The 26,259-nt window shown below is 47.8% G+C and overlaps 1 protein-coding gene across 1 annotated transcript in view; it reads left to right on the top strand.

Moving 5' to 3' along the window:
• The window catches only part of abcc4 (ATP binding cassette subfamily C member 4 (PEL blood group)), a 443,243-nt gene that overhangs the window by 75,984 nt on the left and 341,000 nt on the right, over positions 1-26,259 (top strand). The window contains exons 4-6 of the mRNA XM_070892652.1: positions 6,531-6,620; positions 15,549-15,712; positions 19,363-19,488. Coding sequence (XP_070748753.1) covers positions 6,531-6,620; positions 15,549-15,712; positions 19,363-19,488 — 380 coding nt within the window. The remainder of the gene's footprint in view (positions 1-6,530; positions 6,621-15,548; positions 15,713-19,362; positions 19,489-26,259) is intronic.

The raw sequence follows: 26,259 nt of genomic DNA on the forward strand, positions 1-26,259 counted from the left end.
GGAGAGGGAAGGGGGGGGGGAGAGGAGAGGGAAGGGGGGGGAGAGGAGAGGAGAGGGAAAGGGGGGGGGAGAGGAGACGGAGGGGGGGGGAGAGGAGAGGGAAAGGGGAAGGGGGGGCGGAGAGGAGAGGGGAAGGGGGGGCGGAGAGGAGAGGGAAAGGGGGGGGGAGAGGAGAGGGAAAGGGGGGGGGGGAGAGGAGAGGGAAAGGGGGGGGGGAGAGGAGAGGGAAAGGGGGGGGGGAAGAGGAGAGGGAAAGGGGGGGGGAGAGGAGAGGGAAAGGGGGGGGGAGAGGAGAGGGAAAGGGGGGGGAGAGGAGAGGGAAAGGGGGGGGGGAGAGGAGAGGGAAAATGGGGGGGGAGAGGAGAGGGAAAGGGGAGAGGAGAGGGAAAGGGGGGAGGAGAGGAGAGGGAAAGGGGGGAGGAGAGGAGAGGGAAAGGAGAGGAGAGGGAAAGGGGGGGGGGGAGAGGAGAGGGAGAAGGGGGGAGAGGAGAGGAGAGGGAAAGGGGGGAGAGGAGAGGAGAGGAGAGGGAAAGGGGGGAGGAGAGGAGAGGGAAAGGAGGAGAGGAGAGGGAAAGGGGGGGCGGAGAGGAGAGGGAAAGGGGGGGCGGAGAGGAGAGGGAAAGGGGGGGCGGAGAGGAGAGGGAAAGGGGGGGGGGGGGAGAGGAGAGGGAAAGGGGGGGGGAGAGGAGAGGGAAAGGGGGGGGGGGAGAGGAGAGGGAAGGGGGGGGAGAGGAGAGGGAAGGGGGGGGAGAGGAGAGGGAAAGGGGGGGGGGAAGAGGAGAGGGAAGGGGGGGGGGAGAGGAGAGGAAGGGGGGTGGGACAGGAGAGGGAAGGGGGGGGAGAGGAGAGGGAAGGGGGGGGAAGAGGAGAGGGAAGGGGGGGGAGAGGAGAGGGAAAGGGGGGGGGAAGAGGAGAGGGAAAGGGGGGGGGAGAGGAGAGGGAAAGGGGGGGGAAGAGGAGAGGGGGAGGAGCGGGAGGAGGAGAGGAGGAGGGGAGGAGGAGGGGGGGAGGAGAGGGGGAGGAGGAGGGGGGGGAGAGGAGAGGGGGAGGAGGAGGGGGGGGGAGAGGAGAGGGGGAGGAGGAGGGGGGGGGAGAGGAGAGGGGAAAGGGGGGGGGGAGAGGAGAGGGAAAGGGGGGGGGAGAGGAGAGGGAAAGGGGGGGGGAGAGGAGAGGGAAGGGGGGGGGGAGAGGAGAGGGAAGGGGGGGGGTAGAGGAGAGGGAAGGGGGGGGGGAGAGGAGAGGGAAAGGGGGGGGGTGGAGAGAAGAGGGAAAGGGGGGGGAAGAGGAGAGGGAAGGGGGGGGAAGAGGAGAGGGAAGGGGGGGGAAGAGGAGAGGGAAGGGGGGGGTAGAGGAGAGGGAAGGAGGGGAGGGGGAGGCGCCCGTTCTTTCCCGCGGGGGGGGCGGGGGAAGGAGACAGTGAGAAGGCTGCAAGTGCTGATGTGCTGATGGCAATGTACGTTTATTAAAAAATGTTCAAAAATTAAACAGCTACAAAGAACTACAAAAATGGCCGAGTGCCAATGTTTTTTTCACACTGAGCATGCGTGAACGCTCCAACGCGCACGCGCAGCGTTGCCGGCAGGAAAAAAACTAATTTAAATAGTACACGCCCCCTCCCACTTACAAAATCGGCGCGAGTGTAAGCTCCGCCCCCCTGGGCGCCGCGCCAAACAGACAAGGAGCTGCAGAATGCTCCAGAATCGCGAATTTTTTTTTAGGCGCGAAAAACGGGCGCCCAGCTCGGAGGGGCACCCGTTTTTTATCGTGTGGAAACTTGGGGTCCTACAAGTCTAAACCCTGGTGGCAATGATGGTGTGAGAAATTTGATCTTGCAAATCATGAATATCACAGAAGAAGCTGATTGATCCAATATTTAAAGCATGTTCACCCGAGTGTTGCCCCTCACTCTGTATAAGCCGAGCAGGAACACTGCATTTCTTGTGCTGGGAAGTCATGGTTACGTTGGCAGAAAAATGAAAGAAAATGTTTACACTACTTTAACTGCATTTATCTTTTTATTCTCTATTGCGCTTTTACATTCATTGGGTAGAAAATCTAGCCCCTGATGCTTGTTGAGGTTTAATGGTGTATTTAATGATGTATATTTTCGATTTGGCATCCATTCCATTCTGTCTAATGTTCCTTCTTTTAATAAAGGCCCACCTTTTGTAACTTCTAATTTTGCAGGTCATGATGACTAACCATCACTGATACTTATTTGTACCTGCAACAGTGAAACTTTCCGAACCCCAACACGTTGATAAGCTGCACGCATAATATTTGTGTGCTGCCAAAATAATCGTGTGCTGCCAACAAACCTCCTGTGGAAGAATCCCACTGAGGGCATGAAAACAGAAACCTTGACATGCCAAATTTGTATTCTAAATTATATTTTCCAAAGTTTTTAATTGCTAAAAGCTAAGTTCAAAGATTTATACAGGTAAATATTACGAGGTGCTGCTTGTGGAACATAAGAAATAGGAGCAGGAGTAGGTCACCTGGACCCTCGAGCCTGCTCCGCCAATCAGTACGATCATGGCTGATCCGATCATGGACTCGGCTCCACTTCCCTGCCTGCTCCCCATAGCCCTTTATTCCCTTATCGCTCAAAAATCTCTCGATCTCCGCCTTAAATTTATTCAATGTCCCAGCCTCCACAGCTCTCTGGGGCAGAGAATTCCACAGATTTACAACCCACTGAGCGAAGAAATTCCTCATCATCTCAGTTTTAAATGGGCGGCCCCTTATAATGAAATTATATCGCCTAGTTTTAGTTCTCCTTATGTGGAAATATCCTCTCAGCATCCACCTTGTCGAGCCCCCTCATTATCTTGTCTGTTTCGATAAGATCACCTCTCATTCTTCTGAACTCCAATGAATATAGGCCCAACCTACTCAACCTTTCTTCATAAGTCAACCCCGTCCTCTCCGGAATCAACCGAGTGAACCTTCTCTGAACAGCCTCCAATGCAAGTACATCGTTCCTTAAATACGTACCAAAACTGTATGCAGTACTCCAGGTGTGGCCTCACCAATACCCTGTACAGATGTAGCAGGACTTCTCTGCTTTTATACTCTATCCCCCTTGCAATAAAGGCCAACATTCCATTTGCCTTCCTGATTACTTGCTGTACCTGTATACTAACGTTTTGTATTTCATGCACAAGGACCCCCAGGTCCCTCTGTACTGTAGCACTTTGCAATTTTCCTCCATTTAATTTATAATGTGCTTTCTATTTTTTCTGCCAAAGTGGATAACCTCACATTTTCCCACATTACACTCCATCTGCCAAATTTTTGCCCACTCACTTAGCCTGTCTATATCCCTTTGCAGATTTTTTGTGTTTTCCTCACAATTTGCTTTCCCACCCATCTTTGTATCATCAGCAAACTTGTCTACATTACACTCAGTCCCTTCTTCCAAGTCATTAATATAGATTGTAAATAGTTGAGGCCCCAGCACCAATCCCTGTGGCCCCCACTAGTTGCTGTTTGCCAACCGGAAAATGACCCATTTATCCCAACTCTCTGTTTTCTGTTAGCTAACCAATCCTTTATCCATGCTAATATATTACCCCCAACCCCGTGAACTTTTATCTTGTGCAGTAACCTTTTTTGTGGCACCTTATCAAATGCCTTCTGGAAATCCAAATACACCACATCCACTGGTTCCCCCTTATCCACCCTGCTCGTTATATTCTCAAAGAACTCCAGCAAATTTGTCAAACATGATTTCCCCTTCATAAAATCATGCTGACTCTGCTTAATTGAATTATGCTTTCAAATAGGGGCGTTACATTTGCGGTTTTCCAATCTGCTGGGACCTCTCCAGAATCCTTGCCAGGCCTTGTAAAAGTTGCCATATAATAGAAACATAGAAAATAGGTGCAGGAGTAGGTCATTCGATCCTTCGAGCCTGCACCACCATTCAATATGATCATGACTGATCATGCAACTTTAATACCCCATTCCTGCTTTCTCTCTCTACCCCTTGATGCCTTTAGCTGTCAGGGCCACATCTAACTCCCTTTTGAATATATCTAATGAACTGGCCTCAACAACTTTCTGTGGTAGGGAATTCCACAGATTCACAATTCTCTGAGTGAAGAAGTTTCTCCTCATCTCGGTCCTAAATGGCTTACAGCTTACTCTTAGATTGTGACACCTGGTTCTGGACTTCCCTAACATCAGGAACATTCTTCCTGCATCTAACCTGTCCAATCCAGTCAGAATTTTATATGTTTCTATGAGATCCCCTCTCAATCTTCTAAATTCCAGTGTATATAAGCCTAGTCGATCCAGTCTGTCTTCATGTGTCAGTCCTGCTATCCCAGGAATCAGTCTAGTGAACCTTTGCTGCACTCCCGCAATAGCAAGAATGTCCTTCCTCAGATTAGGAGACCAAAACTGTACATAATATTCAAGGTGTGGCCTCACCAAGGCCCTGTACAACTGCAGTAAGACCTCTCTGCTCCTATACGCAAATCCTCTCGCTATGAAGGCCAACATGCCATTTGCCGCCTTCACCGCCTGCTGTACCTGCATGCCAACTTTCAATGACTGATGTACCATGACACACAGATCTTGTTGCACCTCCCCTTTTCCTAATCTGTCACCATTCAGATAATATTCTGCCTTCGTGTTTTTGCCACCAAGGTGGATAACCTCACATTTATCTACATTATATTCATCTGCCATGCATTTGCCCACTCACCTATCCTGTCCAAGTCACCCTGCAGCCTCTTAGCATCCTCCTCACAGCTCTCACTGCCATCCAGCTTAGTGTCATCTGCAAACTTGGAGATATTACATTCAATTCCTTCGTCTAAATCATTAATGTACATTGTAAATAGCTGGGGTCCCAGCACTGAACCTTGCGGTACCCCACTGGTCACTGCGTGCCATTCTGAAAAGGACCCGTTTATTCCTACACTTTGCTTCCTGTCTGCCAACCAGTTCTCCATCCACGTCAATACATTACCCCCAGTACCATGTGCTTTAATTTTGCACACTAATCTCTTGTGTGGGACCTTGTCAAAACCCTTTTGAAAATCCAAATACACCACATCCACTGGTGTTCTCCCTTGTCCACTCTACTAGTTACAGCCTCAAAAAATTCTAGAAGATTTGTCGAGCATGATTTCCCTTTCATAAATCCATGCTGACTTGGACCAATCCTGTCACTGCTTTCCAAATATGCTGCTCTTACATCTTTAAGAATTGATTCCAACATTTTCCCCACTACTGGTGTCGGGCTAACCGGTCTATAATTCCCAGTTTTCTCTCCCTCCTTTTTTTAAAAAGTGGGGTTATATTAGCTACCCTCCAATCCATAGGAACTGATCCAGAGTCTATAGAATTTTGGATAATAACCACCAATGCATCCATTATTTCTAGGGCCACTTCCTTAAGTACTCTGGGATGCAGAATTGCAGGCCCTGGGGATTTATCAGCCTTCAACCCCATCAATTTCCCTAACAAAATTTCCTGACTAATAAGGATTTCCTTCAGTTCCTCCTTCTCTCTAGACTCAGTCTCCTTGTATTTCTGGAAGGTTATTTGTGTCATCCTTAGTGAAGACAGAACCAAAGTATTTGTTCAACTAGTCTGCCATTTCTTTGTTCCCCGTTATAAATCCACCTGATTCTGACTGCAAGGGACCTACATTTGTCTTCACTAATCTTTTACTCTTCACATATCTATAGAACCTTTTGCAGTCAGTTTTTATGTTCCGTGCAAGCTTCCTCTCATACTCTATTTTCCCCCTCCTGTATAAACCCTTTGTTGTCCTCTGCTGAATTCTAAATTTCTCCCAGTCCTCAGGTTTGCTGCTTTTTCTGGCCAATTTATATGCCTCTTCCTTGGATTTAACACTATCCCTAATTTCCCTTGTTAGCCATGGTTGAGCCACCTTCCCCGTTTTATTTTTACGGAAGGGACTTTAATCTCTCACTCTTATACACTCGTGCGAAACACAATCACGTGTCTGATTCCTTTCGCTTGTAGTGCATGGAGTAAGCCTTGCAAATATGTGGGAAACCAAAATGAGTTCTTCCTACTGACATTAATGGAACAAATAGGGAATGCAAATTCAAAAAAACCGTTACTTTCAAACTACTTATTTTCAATAATCTTCTGTAATAATAATCAGTTTTTGTCTGTCCATGGGTGGGGGGGTGGGGGCTTGGAGCACCGGGTCCAGAATGAGTGACAGTTGCACCAACCAATGGGTGATCAGGACCTGCCTGGCCTCGCAACCAATCAGGGTGGGGAATGATGGCGTGAATTTTAAAAGTTTGATTGGAACAGACCCAGCGCCAATGAGGAGGCGGCAGTGGATGTGACGGGGCCAATGGGCGTGGGCATGGTGGGTGGGGCCGAGGAGCGGGAGGGGGGACATCAGCGTTGATTCTATAGACGAAGATGACGGTCTAAACAAGTACTGTTGCAATAAAGATACTAATTTGACCCAAATGTTTTGCGAGTCTCTGCTAGTTTAGAATAATAACTTTATATTCCGTATATTTCAGGCACTTCGTCTCAACAACCTTTCACTGGCAAAAACAACCACAGGTCACATAGTAAACCTGTTAACCAATGATGTAAACAAATTTGATCAGGTAATAAATACTGTATGTGATTATTGGTTGGGGGGAGGGGAGGGGGCGATGGTGGAGAATGTCATAATACATCTTTTTTTTCCCCTTTATAAATGCAACCAATCTTTCTGGTTTTAAAAAGATGAAAATTTTCACGAAAAATACCATAATAAAAGTTTTGTATTGAAAGATGATTAAAATAAATAATGAATATTAATGGTGTTCCTCAACAGTATGAATCAGAAAAACTAAACCATCAAGGTGTGGCTGAGCTGAGACACTGTTCTTTGAATTTTGCAAAGACTGAGTCCGTCGTGTTGCTACATTCTACACAACGATAACCCATTCTAGCTTTGTTGTGTGGTACTTGTTTACCATCCCCATGTTTGCTGCATTCCATTAGCTTTGCATCCCTGACATACTGAACGTGAGATCCTCATCCTTGTTTACAAATTACTCCATCATCTCCTTCAAGCCCTCACCTCTGCAGCCTTTCTCGATATGTTCCGGTCATGTCTTCCGTCCACTAACTCTAATCACCTGTGCCTTCTTTCGTCGACCAATTGTGACAAAATAAACCGGTGTATCGGCCTCCTCTCTGGAACGTTCTCCCTCACCCCTCTGCCTTGTTGCTTCTCTTCCTCCTTCATTGCATATCTTTTCAATCCTGGTTTAAGCCATTTCTCCTAACTGTTTCATTACCACTGATCATTACTTTTTCTACAGCATAGCCCCTTGGGACATTCATCAAGTTAAAGGCCTTAGATCATAGAATCGAAACATAGAACGGTTACAGCACAGAAGGAGGCCAATCGACCTGTTGAGTCCATGCCGGCTCTCTGCAAAAGCACTTCAGCCAGTCCCGCTCCCTGCTCTTTTCCTGTAGCCCTGAAGATGTATCCAATTCCCTTTTGAAAGCCACGATTGAGTCTGCCTCCACCACCCTCTCAGGCAGTGCATTCCAGATCCTAACCACTCGCTGCGTTTAAAAAGAAAACGTTTTACCTCCTGTCACCTTTGGTCCTTCTGCCAATCACCTTAAATCTGTGCCCTCTGGTTCTCGACCCTTCCACCAATGAGGACAGTTTCTCTCTATCTACTCTGTCCAGACCCCTCATGATGTTGAACACCTCGATCAAATCTCCTCTCAACCTTCTCTGCTCCAAGGAGAACAAGCCCAGCTTCTCCAGTCTATCCCCGTAACTGAAGTCCCTCATCCCTGGAACCATTTTTGTCAATTTTTTCTGCACTATATGCAAAACTCCAGTTGGGACCGAACCAGTGTTTTATAAAGATTCATCATAACTTCCTTGCTTTTGTACTCTATACCTCTATTTATGAAGCCCAATATCCCGTATGTTTTTTAACTGCTTTCTCAACCTGCCCTGCCACCTTCAATGATTTGTGCACATATACCCCCAGGTCTCTCTGTTCACGCACCTCCTTTAGGATTGTACCCTTTAGTTTACATTGGCCCAGAAATTGCGGTTGGAGGCTTTCTGCGGGCAGATGCCTCCAAGCAAAATGTTTTTCATGAAAGTAGCTGGTGGTCCCGGAGGAGCGTAGACGCGCTCCGAGGCAGTCCAGTGTGGGCCCACATATTCCCGGAACGTGTGTGCAGCCTGGGATCACGTGTGCTTGACCAACCAATGAAAATGGCGTCTCCCCATTCACAGTAATGGTGCGTTCCGTTTGTACGGAGATCACCGTTTCTATAATGGCGATACCCCCAAAAACATAAACATTAAATAAGAAAAACACTTCACATATTTAAAATTAATTGAAATTGAATTTAATTAAATGTTTTAGGTAAAAAATAATTTTTTTGAATTTTCTTTGTTTTAATGGAGTAAAAATAAACTTACCTTAATGGACTGGATTTTAAGATTTAAAAAAAATTATTGATAAGATTTTATTTTTCTATCTTTTAAAACTCTTACACTGGTAAAGGCCTGCTTTTACCAGGTGTAAGAGTTTGAAGGACATTTGCTGGGCAAGAGTTGGGCAAATAGCCCGAATCTCTGCCTGTGAAGGCCCTTCTTCCGCGGATGGGTGTCAAAAAAGCCATTTTGACAGTTCTCCAGTGCCGGTTTTTGGTGCATGCGGTTTGCACACATCGTATGTGTCCATAGATTTTTGGCCCATTGGCTCTCCTCGTTCTTCCTACCAAAATGTATCACTTCACACTTTTTGCGTTAAATTTCATCTGCCATGTGTCTGCACATTTCTCCAGCCTTTCTCTGTCTTCTTGAAGTCTATCATTATCCTCCTCACTGTTCATTATACTTCCCAAGTTTTGTTTCATCTGCAGATTTTGAAATTGTGCCCTGTACTCCCATGTCAATTAGCCAATTTCATATCCATCATCATCATGGGCAGTCCCTCGGAGTCGAGAATGACTTGCTTCCACTCTAAAAGTGAGTTCTCAGGTGACTGATGAGACCAATACAGGAATTACAGCCTCTGTCACAGGTGGGGCAGGCAGTGGTTGAAAGAAAGGGTGGGTGGGTGGGTGGGGAGCTTGGGTGGACGCACACTCCTTCCGCTGTCTGTGCTTGGTTTCTGCATGCTCTTGGCGACGAGACTCGAGGTGCTTAGCGCCCTCCTGGATGCTCTTCCTCCACTTTGGGCCGTCTTGGGCCAGGGATTCCCAGGTGTCGGTGGGGATGCTGCTCTTTATCAAGGAGGCTTTGAGCGTGTCCTTGAAGTGTTTCCTGTGCCCACCTGGGCTCGCTTGCTGTGTCAACGCTCCGAGTAGAGCGCTTGCTTTGGGGGTCTCATATCGGGCATGCGAATGAAGTGGCCCACCCAATGGAGCAGATAGAGTGTGGTCAATACTTCATTGCTGGGGATGTTGGCCTGAGCGAGAACACTGACGTTGGTGTGTTTGTCCTTCCAATGGATTTTCAGGATCTTGTGGAGGCAGTACTGGTGGTACTTCAGCATTTGAGATGTCTGCTGTATATAGTCCACTTCTCTGAGTCATATAGGAGGACGGGTATCACTACTGCTCTGCAGACCATGAGCTTGATGCCAGATTTGAGGTCCTGGTCTTCAAACACTTTTCTTCAGGCGACCAAAGGCTGTGCTGGTGCACTGGAGGCAGTGTTGGATCTCGTCATCGATGTCTGCCCTTGCTGGCAATAGGCTCCTGAGGTATGGAAAATGGTCCACATTGTCCAAGGCCTTGCCATGGATTTTGATGACGAGAGGCAGTCTTATGTGGCGGGGTCAGGTTAGTGGAGGACCTTTGTTTTATAGATATTTAGTGTAAGGTCCATACTTTCGTATGCCTTGGCGAAGGTGTTGATGATGGCTTGGAGTTTGGCCTCCAAGTGTGCGCAGACACAAGCGTCGCCTGCATACTATAGTTCAATGACAGAGGATGGGACGACCTTGGATCTAGCCTGGAGGCGGAAACGGCTGAACAGATTCCCATTCGTTCTATAGTTTAGTTCCACTCCAGCGGGGAGCTTGCTGACGGTGAGATGAAGCATTGCAGCGAGGAAGATCGAGAAGAGTGTTGGTGCGATGACGCAGCCTTGCTTGACCCCGGTCCGGATGTGGATTGGGTTTGTGGTGGATCCATTCGTCAGGATCACGGTTTGCATGTCGTCGTGGAGCAGGCGGAGGATGGTGACAAACTTTTGGGGGCAGCCAAAACAGAGGAGGACGCTCCATAGCCCCTCGCGGTTGACAGTGTCAAAGGCATTTGTAAGGTCGAAGAAGGCCATGTACAAGGGTTGGTGCTGTTCCCTGCATTTTTCTTGCAACCGTCGCGCTGTAAACATCATGTCCGTTGTACCCCGTAGGGAACAAAATCCGCACTATGACTCCGGGAGGAGCTCCTCAGCCACAGGGAGAAGACGGTTGAGGAGAATTCTAGTGATGACTTTCCCAGTGGTTGAGAACAGGGAGATTCCTCTATAGTTGCCATTCAATAAGATCGTTGGCTGACCTGATGGTGACCTCAACTCCACTTTCCTGCCTGCTCCCCATAACCCTTGACTTCACTATCATTCAAAAATCTGTCTATCTCCAGCTTAAATATAGTCATTGACCCAGCCTCAACAGCTCACTGAATTCCAAAGATTGACGACTCTCTGAGAGAAAGATTCCTCCTCATCTGCATTTTAAATGTACGACCCCTTATTCTGAAACTATGCAGCATTTTGTAGTCTCTCTCTCATTTTAAATAATAATTTGCTTTTTTATTCTTCCTACCAAAGAGGATAACCTCACATATGCTCCATCTGCCAATTTTTTGCCCACTAACTTAACCTATCTATATCCCTTTGCAGACTCTTTGTGTGCTCCTTACAACTTATTTTCCCACCCATCTTTGTATCATCAGCAAATTTGGCTACAGCACACTCAGTTCATCCAAGTCATTAATATAGACTGTAAATAGTTGAGGCCCCAGCACCGATTCCTGCGGCACCCCTCTAGTTATAGTTTGCCAACCTGAAAATAACCCATTTATCCCGACTCTCTGTTTTCTGTTAGTTAGCCAATCCTCTATCCAGGCTAATATATTACCCCAACCCCGTGAGCTCTTATCTTGTGCAGTAACCTTTTATGTGGCACCTTATCGAATATCTTTTGGAAATCCAAATACACCATATCCATTGGTTCCCCTTGAGCCTCTCTGCTCGTTACATCCTCAAAGAACTCCAGCAAATTTGTCAAACATGATTTCTCTTTCATAAATCCATGTTGACTCTGCTTGATTGTATTATAATTTTCTAAATGTCCTGCTACTACTCGTTAATAATGGATTCCAGCATTTTACCAATGACAGATGTTAGGCTAACTGGCCGAGAGATTCCTGCTTTTTGTCGTGCTCCTTTCTTAAATAGAGGCGTTACGTTTGAGGTTTTCCAATCCTCTGGGACCTTTCCAGAATCTAGGGAATTTTGGAAGATTACAACCAATGCATCCATTAACTCTGCAGTGCCTTCTTTTAAAACCCGAGGATCAGGTCCAGATAACCTGTCAGCTTTTAGTCCCATTAGTTTGACTAGTACTTTCTCTAGTGATAGTGATTGTTTTAAGTTCCTCCCTCCCTTTTGCCCCTTGATTACTATTATTGGGATGCTTTTAGTGTCTTCTATTGTGAAGATGGATACAAAATATTTGTTCAAAGTCTCTGCCATTTCCTTGTTTCCCATTATTAATTCCACGGCCTCATTCTCCAACATTTACTTTAGCTACTCTCTTCCTTTTTATATACTTGTAGAAGCTTTTACTCTTTGTTTTTGTATTTCTTGCTAGGTTACTCTCTCAATTTATTTTCTTCCTCTATTTTTTTTTGGTCATCCTTTGCTGGTTTTGAATAATTTCCCAATCTTCTGGCCTACCACTAATCTTCCCGGCATTGTATGCCTTTTCTTTCAATGTGATACCATCCATCGCTAGCCACGGATGGTTTATCCTTCTCGTAGAGTCTTTCGCACTGGAATATATCTTTGTTGAGATTTATGAAATATCTCCTTAAATGTCTGCCACTGCTTATCTACCATCTTACCTTTTAATCTATTTTCGCAACTCTGTCTTCATACCTTTGTAATTGCCTTTATTTAAGTTTATGACACTAGTTTCAGACCTAAGTTTCTCACCCTCAAACTGAATGTGAAATTCTATCATGTTATGATCACTCTTCCCTAGCGGATCCTTTACTATGAGATCATTAATTAATCCTGTCTCAGTGCACAATTTCAAGATCTAAAATAGCCTGTTCGCTGGTTGGTTCCACAACATAGTGTTCCAAGATACTGTCCCTATTACATTCTATGAACTCGTCCTCAAGGTTGCCTTTACCATTTCGATTTGTCCAATGTTTTCGAAGATTAAAATCGCCCATGACTATTTCAGAACCTTTCTTACAAGCCCTCATTATTTTGTGATTTATTCTCTGTCCTAGAGTAGCTACTATTAGGGGGCCTATAGACTACTCGCACCAGTGACTTCTTTCCCTTATTATTTCTTATCTTCACCCAGACTGATTCTACATCTTGATCTTCCTAACCAAGATCATTTCTCACTACTGCACTGATCTCATAATTTATTAACAGAGCTACCCCACCTCCTTTCTGTCTGTCCTTCTGAAATGTCAAATAACCCTGAATATTCAGTTTCCAGCCTTGATCACCTTGCAACCACGTTTCTCTAATGGCTATCAGATCATACCTATTTATTTCTATTTGTGCCGTCAATCCATCTATCTTGTTACGAATGCTGCATGCATTCAGATAAAGGACCTTTAATGGTGTCTTTTTACCATTTCCCTACTCTGACCCTATTTGCTGGTGCACTCTTATGTTTGTACGCTCTGTCCCTTCCTGTCACACTAGTTATTATTACCCCTGTCGCTACCCTGCACTATTGCCATTCCTTTCTCTTTAACTTTCTACATTTTCTTTCACCTGAACCCCCCCCCACACACACTATTTAGTTTAAGCCCTATCTACAGCTCTAGTTATTTGATTCGCCTGGACACTGGTCCCAGCATGGTTCAAGTGAAGCCCGTCCCAACAGAACAGCTCCCTCCTCTCCCAGTACTGGTGCCAGTGCCCCATGAATCAAAACCCATTTCTCCCACACCAATCTTTGAGCCACGCATTGAACTCTCTGATCTTATTGACCCTATGCCAATTTGCTCGTGGCTCAGGTAGCAATCCAGAGATTATTACTTTTGTGGCTCTGCTTTTTAATTTAACCTTTAGCTACTTGTACTCCTTCAGCAGAACCTTTTTCTTGGTCCTACCTATATCGTTGATACCTACATGTACCATGACAACTGGCTATCCTTCCCCTCCCACTCCAAGTTCCCCTCCAGCCCCGAAGAGATGTCCTTAACCCTGCACTGAGCAGGCAACACGGCCTTCTGGGCTCACGCTCTCGGCTGCAGAGAACCGTGTCTATCCCTCTAACTATAATGTCCCCTACCACTACTACATTCCTTTTTACTCCCCCAACATGAATGGCCCATCATCATCATCATAGGCAGTCCTTCGAAATCAAGGAAGACTTGTTTCCACTCTAAAAGTGAATTCTTGGGAGCTGTGGTCAGTTTGTTCACCCTCCCTGCAGTCCCCGCTCTTGTCCACACAGGCTGCAAGAGCCTCGTACCTGTTGAGCAAGTGCAAGGGTTGAGGCTCCTCCATCACTACATCCTGGGTCCCCATACCTGCCTCACTCGTATTCAAACTCTCCTGTCCCTGACCATGGGCCAAATTTTAAGTATTTAACCTAAGGAATGTGACTGCCTCTTGGAACAAAGTGTCCAGGTAACCCTCCCCCTCCCTGATGTATCACAGTGTCTGAAGCTCGGACTCCAACTCATCAACTCTGAGCCGAAGTTCCTCGAGCGGCAGATGTGGTCGCTGTGGATCTCACTGGTGTCCACCAGCTCCCATATGCTACAGTTGCAACACATCACCTGCTCTTCCATCTCTATTGTATGTTATTTAAGTAATTAGGTTTTCAAGTTTTATCTATGTATAGTTTTTAATCTATAATCACGGCTCTTAATTTAAACCAAAGCCCTAGTTTAGAGAAAAAAGAGAAATATTCACCAACCAATCATCACCTACTTGCTTTCCTGTGACGTCCCACTTTGAGTCTTCTTCCCTCTCACAGGTCCGTTCGTAATCCACTGAAATTTGCCTTCCTCCAGTTAAGTATTTTTACTCTAGATTGCCCCATGTCCTTTTTCATAGCTAATCTAAACCTTATGATACTATGATCACTGTTCCCTAAATGTTCCCCTACTGACACGTGACCCACTTGACGGAGTGACTGGAGGTTTCCATGTTACATGGAATTTACACAAAGTTCTACTTACGGTTGATGTGAGGTATAATAGGAGCGCCAGAGGGAAGTGCCCTGGTGCCACACAGAGCAGGAGCAGTTGATAGTGGCATACCAGGAGGAAGATGTTGATGGCTGGTGGGTCAGAATGTGTTGCCTTGATGTATCGCTGCAAATTGTTGTTTAAGCATGACTGTCAGTAATTTTTAACATTGAAAATAAACGCCATGGAGCCAGTTTTCCTGCTTCCACTTGGGTGCAGGACAGACACAGCACATCTGAAGTATGTTCGCATTTGATGTGTCAGAACTTTCTCATGGCCTAATTTAACCCCCTGTACCACCCCACTCCTGGGAAGGCTCAACACTTGGAAGTAGGACAGGAGAGTCACCTGTTGCCGAAGGCTTGATGGGTTCCAGCCAATTCCTGGCCTAGCGTCCCTAAAAGTAGGGGAAGGAACTTGCTTGTAAGTTAGAGGAGGCAGGGGGGCGGTGTTTAGGGTTGGGGGGGGTGATGGAGACCTTAAGGTCTGCTGCTTCTGGGTGCCCTGCCAGCAAAATTATAGGAAATTGGAGAATGAAGTCGGTGGGGTGGGAATGCCCCCTCCCAACAACCTCATTTACACAGGAGTGTGCTTATTGTGGATACAGGTCCTCTGCCTTTCTTGGGAAGCGCTGGAAGTTCAGATCAATGTAAAGGGGACAAAGACCCCAAGTTATGGTTTCCAACCCCTAATTCTAGTCATTAGTACTTGTGGAATAAATTATCCCTCGTGGTAGTGGCAGGGAAATTGGATCCAATTTCCGCAAAAGATTACAACAAGCTATGTATCTTAAACTTGTAATTTTTTTTTCTAAATATTGGCTATTTTCAGGGAAAGTTTTATCACTATATTTTGAACCTGTGACCTGAAATAACTGATACAAACACATGTCTGCTTAATATATTTGTCTAAAATTTATTTTTAGCATACTTGTGTGCGAATATACCACAGCACAATTTTAGTGTCTATATTTTTAGCTTACCAAATTTAGTGTCTTTATATTATATTTTCTGTGTGCATGAAAGAACTTTCCTCTTAACTTGTAGACTTTTACAAAAAAAAAAGTCTTTCAATGTTGCTTATAATTATTACAGGTAACCATATTCCTGCATTTTCTGTGGGTTGGGCCATTGCAAGCAATTGCAGTAGTAGCACTGCTTTGGCAAGAAATAGGACCATCTTGCCTGGCTGGAATGTCTGTGCTTCTTATCCTGATGCCCACACAAACCATCTTTGGAAAGTGGTTTTCAATACTGAGGTATGATCATTTTACAGAGGCCTATTTTGAAGTAAAACTTGAAAAGTTGTATTGTGGGTTTTGGAGGGGTTACTGATTATATATTTTTTTTAAGTGCTCGATTCAAGCCGGATTTTGTTTGGAGATTATTTTCACATTTGATCAATTGTTTTCCCTATGGTTCTGTTTGCATCGCAAATCTCAATTTCAAATCTGAGATTTTATCTTGTGTATTCATTCTCGGGATGTGTGCATCGTTGGCAAGGCCAGTTTGACCGGTATTCCTCCATGTGAACACCACTTGGAAGAAGCACTGAGTAGCAAGGGCTCAGGATGCAATCTGGGTGGGGAACTTCAATGTCTGTCACCATGCAGGCTCGAAGGGCCAAATGGCCTACTCCTGCACCTATTTTCTATGTTTCTAAGAGTGGCTCGGTAGCACCACTATTGATTAAGCTGGCCGAGTCCTGAAGAACATGGATGCCAGAATGATATACGGCAGGTGTTGAGAGAAGCAACAGACGGAAAAAGCTACTTGACCTCGTCCTTGTGAATCTACCTGTTGCAGATGCATCTGTCCATGACCCTATGGGTAGGAGTGACCAAATCACAGTGGTAGTGGAGACAAAGCCTGCGATTTTGTCCATCGAGGTGGATGACGTTCCTCAGGGCAGTGTCCTCGGCCCAACCACCTTCAGCTGCTTCATCAATGGCCTTCCCTCCATCATAAGGTCAGAAGTGGGGATGTTCGCTGATGATTGCACAGTGTTCAGTTCCATTCACAACTCCTCAGATAATGCAGCAGTCTGTGCCCACATAGACAACATCCAGGTTCGGCTGATAAGTGGGGGTCACTATTCACCAGAAACTTAACTGGACCAGCCTCTCATACTGTGGCTACAAGAGCAGGTCAGAGGCTGAGTATTCTGCAGCGAGTGACTCGCCTCCTGACTCCCCAAAGTTCTAGTTGTAAATGCCCCCATATGTCGTACCTCCAGCCATTTCAAATGGTTATTGATTAGAACCAGGAAATTATCACTGCCCCTCTCGCAAAAATCAATATGTATTCTTTGGAATGGTCTTGTTGGCCAAGTTCATGTTAAGCTGGCATGGCCCTGAAGTCTCGACAGATAGTACGCTTGCTTACTAATACTTCTAAGTCTTTATCCAACCCAGGCCAATAAACAAAACTTCTGGCCACCGCTTTCATGCCTACAATGCCAGTATGCTCACTGAAGTTCTGTCAAGACTTTGGCCTGTAGTGCACTGGGAATGACTACTCTCAGGCCCCATTTTAGACATCACTGCTCACATGATAATTTGTGCCGACGGTGATAAAAGGGCTTTATTCTCTTGTCAAAATGCATCTGATCTTCAGACCACTGTCGCAGGATGTGCTCATAGGCCCGCTGTAACGTGGCATCTTTCTGTGTGTGCTCTGCAATAACCGAGACAGTGACCGGAAAGTCCTCATCAACGACATCGAGTGAAAATTGGCTGTTTGTGGCCAATTTCAGCATCTTCATGAGGCAACCTTGAAAGGGCATCAGCCATTGCATTCTGCTTCGACATACGATACTCGATTCTGTAACCGTACTGAGACAATAAAATAGCCCATCTTTGCAACCTGGAAGCAGCCATAGATGGAATCGCCGCCTTTGGGCCTAGGATAGCTAATAACGGTTTGTGATCGGTGTCCCAAAAGAAACTGGTGAAACTTTTTAATACCAAATATAATTGCCAAAACCTCTTTCTCAGTCTGGGCATAATCTTGTTTGCTTTTGTTGAGTGTACGCGATGCAATGGCAACCATGTTTTCCTGCCCATCGTTCATAACATGGCTGATCATTGCTCCCACACCATGCCCAGAGGCATCACATGCTAGTCTTAGTTCACGAGTCAGATTATAATGGACAAGAAGAGCACTATTGCCCAAGCATCGCTTGCATGTGTCGTATGCATTCTGTTGCTCTTTGTCCCATATCCAATGCACACCTTTTAAAATAAATAATGGTGTGGTGCGAGCACTGTTGCTAGTCCAGGGAAGAAAATGAGCATAATATTGGACCATGCCCAAAAAGGATCGTAATTCAGTAACGTTTTCCAGTTCCGGAGCCATCATGATGGCCTGCACTTTCTCCTTCACTGGTTGGAGACCATTTTCATCAACCTGCAATCCTAGATAAACCCCCTCACACTGTCTGAATGCACGTTTACTCTTCAGCTTCAGATTATGGTCATTGAATCGTCTGAATAATTCTTCTAAGATTTCCAGGTTTTCCTTCTCTGTGGCTATCAACACATCATCTAGATTGCACAAACAGTGATTTATTCCCTGTAAGATCTAATCCATGGTAGCCTGAAATATCTTTGGTGAGGACTTGGTACTATAAGGCAACTTAGTGTATGGATATGAACCTTTTATATGTGTTGATTGTCAGACACTGCTGACTATCCTTGTCAAAGTTGAGTTGAGCATAGGTGTGGGAGAGATCCAATTTTCTGAAGACTTTAGCTCCCACCAGTTCTGTGATGTCGGTAAAGGGTACTGTTCATCATCAACTGCTCAATTCAGGGTAATTTTATAATCCCCACAGAGCCATACCATTTTTTATGTCTTCAGAACTACGACCAATGGGGTGCCCCAGTCACTCCTATCAGTCTTCACTAAAAATCAGTTTCCTCCAACTTGTCAAGCTCTCGCTCAACCTGCGATTTTAATGCAAATGGTACCGGTTGTGGTCTACAAAAATTAGGTTTGACATCCGACCTAATTCGAATATATGCATTGTATCCCTTGATACCCTTGTATGAGTCCTCACACATGTTAGCATATTTCTCCAGCAGATTGTCTAGCCGAGACTTGACCATTTCTATACCACAGATGCTGTACCAATCCAAACGAAGCACTCTTAGCCAATCTTTGGCCATAAGTGTCAGCCGATTGAAGTATTTTGCTATAATAGGGAATCTTTCTTGTTGCCTCTTGCACTATACACTCCATTTGTCCAAGCGTCTGTAGTTTTTCCCCTGAATATGTTTTCAGCTCTTCTGAACTCGCCTTTAGTGGTATGCCCCTGAAGTTCTTGTAATACACACCCTGACTCATTATTGAGCAATCAGCTGCTGTATCTATTGTCATATTAATTCATCGATTATTAATCAGTACTATTATAAAATCCTGACATCCTGGCACCATTTTGAAGAAGAGTAGGAGAGTTATCGCTGTGTCCTGGCCAATATTTATCCCTCTATCAATATAGCAAATACACTTTATCTGGTCATTATCACATTGCAGTTTGTGGGAGCTTGCTGAGCGCAAGCTGGCTGCCGCGTTTCCCACATTACAACAGTGACTACACTCAAAGTACTTCATTGGCTGTAAAGTGCTTTGAGATGTCAGGTGGTCATGAAAGGTGCTGTATAAATGCAAGTCTGTCTTTCTTATATTGAATGGCGGAGCAGGCTCAAGGAGCCGTATAGCCTACTCTTGCTCCTAATTCTTGTGTTCTTTGTATATATGAATCAAGAAATGTTTGAAGATTTGTGTCTTTTCTACAGTAAGTTCTGGGGATCATGAGACTATCGCAAAGAATTTTAGAATGAAAAGTAATTTATTAAAATGTTTCTACTTGTATAATTTTTCTCTTTCGCTGAACTCTTATTCATAGGGGCAAGACTGCAATACTGACCGATAACAGAATTCGAACCATGAATGAGGTGATAGCAGGAATGAGAATTATCAAAATGTATGCATGGGAAAAGCCCTTTTCAAATTTGATTACTCAAATTAGAAAGTAAGTTTTTAACAATATATTGCTGTTTAAAGTTATCTGTGCTCATTCAGTAAATACTAATTGCTGATCTGGGTCAGTGTATGAGTTATTTATGAAAAGCAACTCTTTGGTAGCTCATCTCATAGATGTTGGTTTTAAATGTAATATTGTAGGAAATAAAATATGTGTTCCTGAATTTTACACACACACTCTCACACTCACACTCACACACTCACACTCTCTCTCACTTCTGGAGCTCTCAGTAATGATGCCGGATGAAGTGAGAGTATTGAATCCCCAGTTCATTTGTCCCTGACTTCAGATCTCAACTGTTTTAAATTAAGTTTGACTGTATAACCAAAGCATACTGTCTTCCCACAAGATGTTCCATTTAACGTGATTTTCAGCCTCCCATCAAATCTCATCTTGCTGAAAATGTTTTTTTAAAAGGTCTTTCTTTCCTCTTTCTTCCCCCCCCCTCTCTCTTCCCCCCCCCCACCTCTCTCTTCCCCCCCCCCCCACCTCTCTCTTCCCCCCCCCCACCTCTCTCTTCCCCCCCCCCCCCCACCTCTCTCTTTCTCCCCCCCCCCACCTCTCTCTTCCCCCCCCAACCTCTTTCTTCCCCCCCCCCTCTTCCCCCCCCACCTCTCTCTTCCCCCCCCCCCACCTCTCTCTTCCCCCCCCAACCTCTTTCTCCCCCCCCCCTTCCCCCCCCCCCACCTCTCTCTTTCTCCCCCCCCCCACCTCTCTCTTTTTCCCCCCCCCCCCACCTCTCTCTTCCCCCCCCCCCACCTCTCTCTTCCCCCCCCCCCACCTCTCTCTTCCCCCCCCCCACCTCTCTCTTCCCCCCCCCCCCACCTCTCTCTTCCCCCCCCCCCACCTCTCTCTTCCCCCCCCCCCACCTCTCTCTTCCCCCCCCCCCACCTCTCTCTTCCCCCCCCCCACCTCTCTCTTCCCCCCCCCCCACCTCTCTCTTCCCCCCCCCCCACCTCTCTCTTCCCCCCCCCCACCTCTCTCTTCCCCCCCCCCACCTCTCTCTTCCCCCCCCCCCCACCTCTTCCCCCCCCCCCACCTCTTTCTTCCCCCCCCCCCACCTCTTTCTTCCCCCCCCCCAACCTCTTTCTTCCCCCCCCCTCTTCCCCCCCCCTTCCCCCCCCCCACCTCTCTCTTCCCCCCCCACCTCTCTCTTCCCCCCCCCACCTCTCTCTTCCCCCCCCCACCTCTCTCTTCCCCCCCCCCACCTCTCTCTTCCCCCCCCCCCACCTCTCTCTTCCCCCCCCAACCTCTTTCTCTCCCCCCCCTCTTCCCCCCCCCCACCTCTCTCTTCCCCCCCCCCCCCCCAACCTCTTTCTTCCCCCCCCCTCAACCTCTTTCTTCCCCCCCCCTCTTCCCCCCCCTTCCCCCCCCACCTCTCTCTTCCCCCCCCCACCTCTCTCTTCCCCCCCCCCCCACCTCTCTCTTCCCCCCCCCCCACCTCTCTCTCCCCCCCCCCCCACCTCTCTCTCCCCCCCCCCCCACCTCTCTCTTCCCCCCCCCCCACCTCTCTCTTCCCCCCCCCCACCTCTCTCTTCCCCCCCCCCACCTCTCTCTTCCCCCCCCTCACCTCTCTCTCCCTCCCCCCCTCACCTCTCTCTCCCTCCCCCCCCACCTCTCTCTTCCTCCCCCCCCCCCCCACCTCTCTCTTCCTCCCCCCCCCCCACCTCTCTCTTCCCCCCCCCCCCACCTCTCTCTTCCCCCCCCCCCCCACCTCTCTCTTCCCCCCCCCCCCCACCTCTCTCTTCCCCCCCCCCCCACCTCTCTCTTTTCCCCCCCCCCCACCTCTCTCTTCCCCCCTCCCCCCCACCTCTCTCTTCCCCCCTCCCCCCCACCTCTCTCTTCCCCCCCCCCCCCCACCTCTCTCTTCCCCCCCCCCCCACCTCTCTCTTCCCCCCCCCCCCCACCTCTCTCTTTTTCCCCCCCCCACCTCTCTTTTCACTCTCAACCTTAGGAAGGCCAGCACCCAGGCTTACCTTACAAGGAAAAGGGAGTTTTCATTATATATTAATACAAAGCCAGGGAGATTCCATTGTTTTCGTTAGTATTTTTATTTTTTTCCAAATCCAATCCATGGTTTATATCCATTCTCAATTGAAAGTGTAATTTTTGTTTGAGAGATTGTGTTTCGAGGCGAGTCAGCTGTAAAAAGCAGGTGTCGGGATCCCGGCGTCTTGCGCCTTTAACTCTGGCGTGTTACCCAGTGCACCACAACCCGATCGACGAGAGGCTGGCGACCTAACTCAACTCATTAACTGCTTGTTATCAGACCCTTAAGATGATTTTTAACTGCAGCTTCTGAATTTAACAGTAGGAATACAGGAAGCATGCAGCTCGGGAACCTCGCCTGTGAAAGGGAGGCGGCAGCTTAGTGGCCATTGTGCGAGTGCGTTAATTGCCGGCTGGGAATACCACATAAATACACACACCTTACACCTCATTCGTTGCCGAAGGGAAAAGCATTTTGTGCACAGATTTAGGATTCTGGAGTTTGCAGCTCATTTCTGCTAGTTCATTGCTAGTCATTATTAAAACATTGTGGGCTTGGCCCTCTGATCACTTGAGCTGTCATTTACCACATCAGCATGGGGTGCTGATGCTTATACTGTCTCACCTTGGTCTTCAGAATCGGACCAAGATGAGCCCCAGCACTAACAACACTAACCACACTAGCAGCAGCAACCTCAACAGCAGCCTTCTCCCCAACGACCTGATCCTCCAACCATCGCAGGGCTGCACTGCACCGAAGGCAGAGGATGAGCCTCCTCAACATGACTGAGCAGCAGTGCTTCAGGAGGCTCAGGCTATTGCACCAGGTCATCACAGATATTTGCTGGAACAAGACCTGCAGCCCAGAGGGCCTGGTGCACACGCCTTACCAGCGGTTGTCAAAGTCACCACCGCTCTCAACTTCTTCACCTCAGGCTCCTTCCAGGGATCTGCAGCAGACATTTGCAGGATCTCGCAGTCGGCTGACCACAGATGCATCATCCAGGTGACCGATGCCCTGTTTCACAAGTTAGCGAATTATATCAACTTTGCTCTGGCTGACTTCCCACGGGTGCAGGGCATATGCAGCTCATCTGTAACCATAAAAAGATGATTATGCATGTGTGCGCCAGAGTCTCCGACGGCTGATGTGACTTGTTCATCCTGCGCCAATCCACCCTCCCTCAACTCTTCGCTCCTCCAAACAGACTTACTGGCTGGCTGCTTGGAGACGAGGGGTATCTACTGAAGACGTGGCTCATGACACCCTTGAGGATGCCACGAATTGAAGCTGAGGAGCGTTATAATGAGAGCCACATGTCCACTGGATGCGTCGTAGAACAATCCATCGGCATGCTGAAAATGCGCTTCAGATGCCTTGACAGATCTGGAGGAGCCCTTCAGTGTGCACTAGCCAGGGCCTCCAGAATCATCGTTGTCTGCTGCGCCCCACACAACATAGCACAGCAGCGAGGATTGGAGCTGCAGGAGGAGCATGTCACACAGATGCTTTGGAGGAGGGGGAACGAACAGGTGGAAGACGAGGAGGAGAATGAACCTGAGATGTCGGTGGCACCAGCAATGGTGTACATTGCTGCCTGGGATGGCCTCATCATGGCCAGACTCACTTAACATGCTCCAGTGCAGCCACGTCTGCCCCATGGGTTCACCCACCCCTGCAACAACACCATAAAGTATCCCTACAATGCCATTCCTCTCACCCAAAGCCCCAATGCTTGAGGTTAAATAATGTCACCATTCACTCCAAGTGACAAAGAAACTTCCAAGGTTTGAGGCAAAAATGGACAAGTGGTGCAAAGAAAAACATTTGTGTGTGCAATCGAAACATCTGAAACGTAGCACTAACATTTTATGATACACCCATGTGCAACCATTTTTGTGTCAATTTTCTTTTGCGAGTGCTTCTATGAGGTGCAACCCCTGTGGCTTCCATGGACGTAGTTGCAGGCTGCTCACTTCCCTGCTGCGACTGCTTAGACACTTTTGGCGGACATCCTCTGGGATTTGGAGCCTGAGAGGGCCCTGCCGAAGTCTGCTCCTCTTGGGATTGTGCAGGGGCAGACTCGGCCATCGCGATCCGAGGCAGCATGTGGGGCTCTGACTGAGGGGGAGGCAATGGGGGAAAAAATGTGAGGGCTTTGAGCAGAGCCACTTCCATGTCCCCTCTCTCCATCAACCCTCTCATAGACCACCCGCACTTCCCTGCTACAAGGAGCTGCAGAGCACTGTTGCTGCACAGCAGTGGGGCCATGACTGCCCAAGTCAAAGATTATATCTCTCTTTGGTGCCTGCCGTCTGTTGTCCACAGCTAGCATATGCTCATTGAGTGGTGCATTTGCTGATCCATGTCTCCCTCCCACTGCCAGCATCTCTTAAGCTTCCGAAATTTCCAGAGCTGTAAAATGTGCGATTACTGGAGGGTCACGTCCGGTTCTCTTCCTCGCTCTCTTGTGGGCTCTCCTCCTACAATGAGGGAAAGAAGAGAAGTTTGAGTGAGAGTGATAGAATGGGTGTAAGGGATGGATGGGTTACACCTCTAGAGGGTGACTCTGAGGGAGTGGGGTGCCAATACCAAATGGCCTCCTGCTGTGGTGTTACTTGCTATGATTGCAGTATTTTGAAGGTGAGGGGTGGTTAGTCAGAGGGTGATGTGAGTAGGTACATAGTGAGATGGGTGGACCTGCAATGTATGTTGGTGTGAGGAATGATGTGCAGGGGTAGGCTTGGGAATGCAGAGTGATGGGGATGTGGTGACGGGCACTTCAGGATCAAGGTGAATGGCGTTACTCTCTTTACCTCTTGAGATCATTGCAGCATTTCCTGCACAGTATCAGGTCTTCCTGCTCACATCCCTGCTGCTGACCTCCTCCGCTATATCCAACCAGGCTCCTTTTCTTGTGGAGATCTCCTTTGCCCATCAGCAGGAAGAGGACCTCCCTGCGAGCTCTGACAACCTCCACCAGAGGATGCAGCGATGAGTCTGGGAAGCGTGATGCAGCCCTTGGCCTTTGGCTATCCATCCTTCCAAAGTTAACAGTATTGTGACCTTTCTCCATCACCTTCCACCCTCCTCTGGCAACCTTCAAGTGAGTTGAGTGCTTTAAATATGGGCGCTGGAAAGGCGTCATCGATGACGATCAGACCCGGCCGGGAAACCCGCATGATTCTTTCAATTGGGGCCACTAAGTGAAAGTCACTCTGAGCAGCACGTTGCTCACAACTTTGCGTTCCTGACCCGCTGTGCTGCCCGCATGCACCCATCATCATCATAGGCAGTCCCTCGAAATCGAGAAAGACTAGCTTCCACTCAAAGTGAATTCTCGGGTGACTGAACAATCCAATACGGGAATTACAGTCTCCGTCACAGGTGGGACAGACAGTGGTTGAAGGAAAGGTGGGTGGGGAGTTTGGTTTGCCGCACGCTCCTTCCGCTACCAACGCTTGGTTTCTGCATGCTCTCGGCGATGTAGCTGCATGCTATCCGCTATGAGACTCGAGGTGCTCAGCGCCCTCCTGGATGTACTTTCTCCACCTAGGGCGGCCTTTGGCCAGAGACTCCAGGTGTCGCGGTGGATGTTGCATTTTATTAAGGAGGCTTTGATGATGTCCTTGAAACGTTTCCTCTGCCCACCTGGGGCTCGCTTACCGTATAGGAGTTTCGAGTAGAGCACTTGCTTTGGGAGTCTTGTCAGGCATGCGAACAGTGTGGCCCACCCAGTGGAGCTGGCCAAGTGTGGTCAGTCCTTCAATGCTGGGGATGTTGGACTGGTCGCGGACGCTAACGTTGGTGCATCTGTCCTCCCAGGGGATTTGTAGGAGCTTGCGAAGACATTGTTGGTGGCATTTCTCCAGCGATTTGAGGTGTCTACTGTATATAGTCCATGTCTGTGAGCTCTACAGGAGGGCGGGTATTACTACAGCCATGTAGACCATGAGGTTGGTGACAGATTTGAGGGATCTTCAAACACTTTTTTCCTCAGGCGGCCGAAGGCTGCACTGGCGCACTGGAGGCGATGTTGAACCTCGTCGTCTATGTCTTCCCTTGTTAATAGTCGGCTCCTGAGGTATGGAAAGTGGTCCACGTTGTCCAGGGCCACGCTGTGGATCTTGATGACTGGGGGGTAGTGCTGTGCAGCGGGATCAGGCTGGTGGAGGACCTTTTGTCTTAGATGTTTATTGTAAGGCCAATGCTTTCGTACACCTCAGTGAAGATGTTGACTATGACTTGGAGTTCAAACTCTGAATGTGCACCGACGCATGCATCGTCTGCATACTGTAGCTCGACAACAGTGGTTGGGACAGTCTTGGACCTGGCCTGGAGACGATGAAGGTTGAACCCACTGGTTCTGTAGTTTAATTCCACTCCAGCGGGGAGCTTGTTGACTGTGAGGTGGAGCATTGCAGCGAGGAAGATTGAGAAGAGGGTTGGCGCAATGGCTCAGCCCTGCTTGACCCTGGTCCGGACGTGGATTGGATCTGTGGTGGATCCGTTGGTAAGGATCACGGCCTGCATGCCGTCATGGAGCAGGCGGAGAATGGTGACAAACTTTTGGGGGCAGGCGAAACGGAGGAAGATGCTCCATAGTCCCTCGCGGTTGGCAGTGTCAAAGACCTTTGTAAGGTCACACAAAGCCATGTACAAGGGTTGGTGCTGTTCCCTGCATTTTTCTCGCACCCAACCCAACCCGGTGCAACGGTAAACGTGCCGGCCATGGTGTTTAATGCAGGGAAGTGTGTTGTGTTGCATTT

This window comes from Pristiophorus japonicus, chromosome 10, assembly GCF_044704955.1.
Source record: "Pristiophorus japonicus isolate sPriJap1 chromosome 10, sPriJap1.hap1, whole genome shotgun sequence".
Lineage (NCBI taxonomy): Eukaryota > Metazoa > Chordata > Chondrichthyes > Pristiophoridae > Pristiophorus > Pristiophorus japonicus.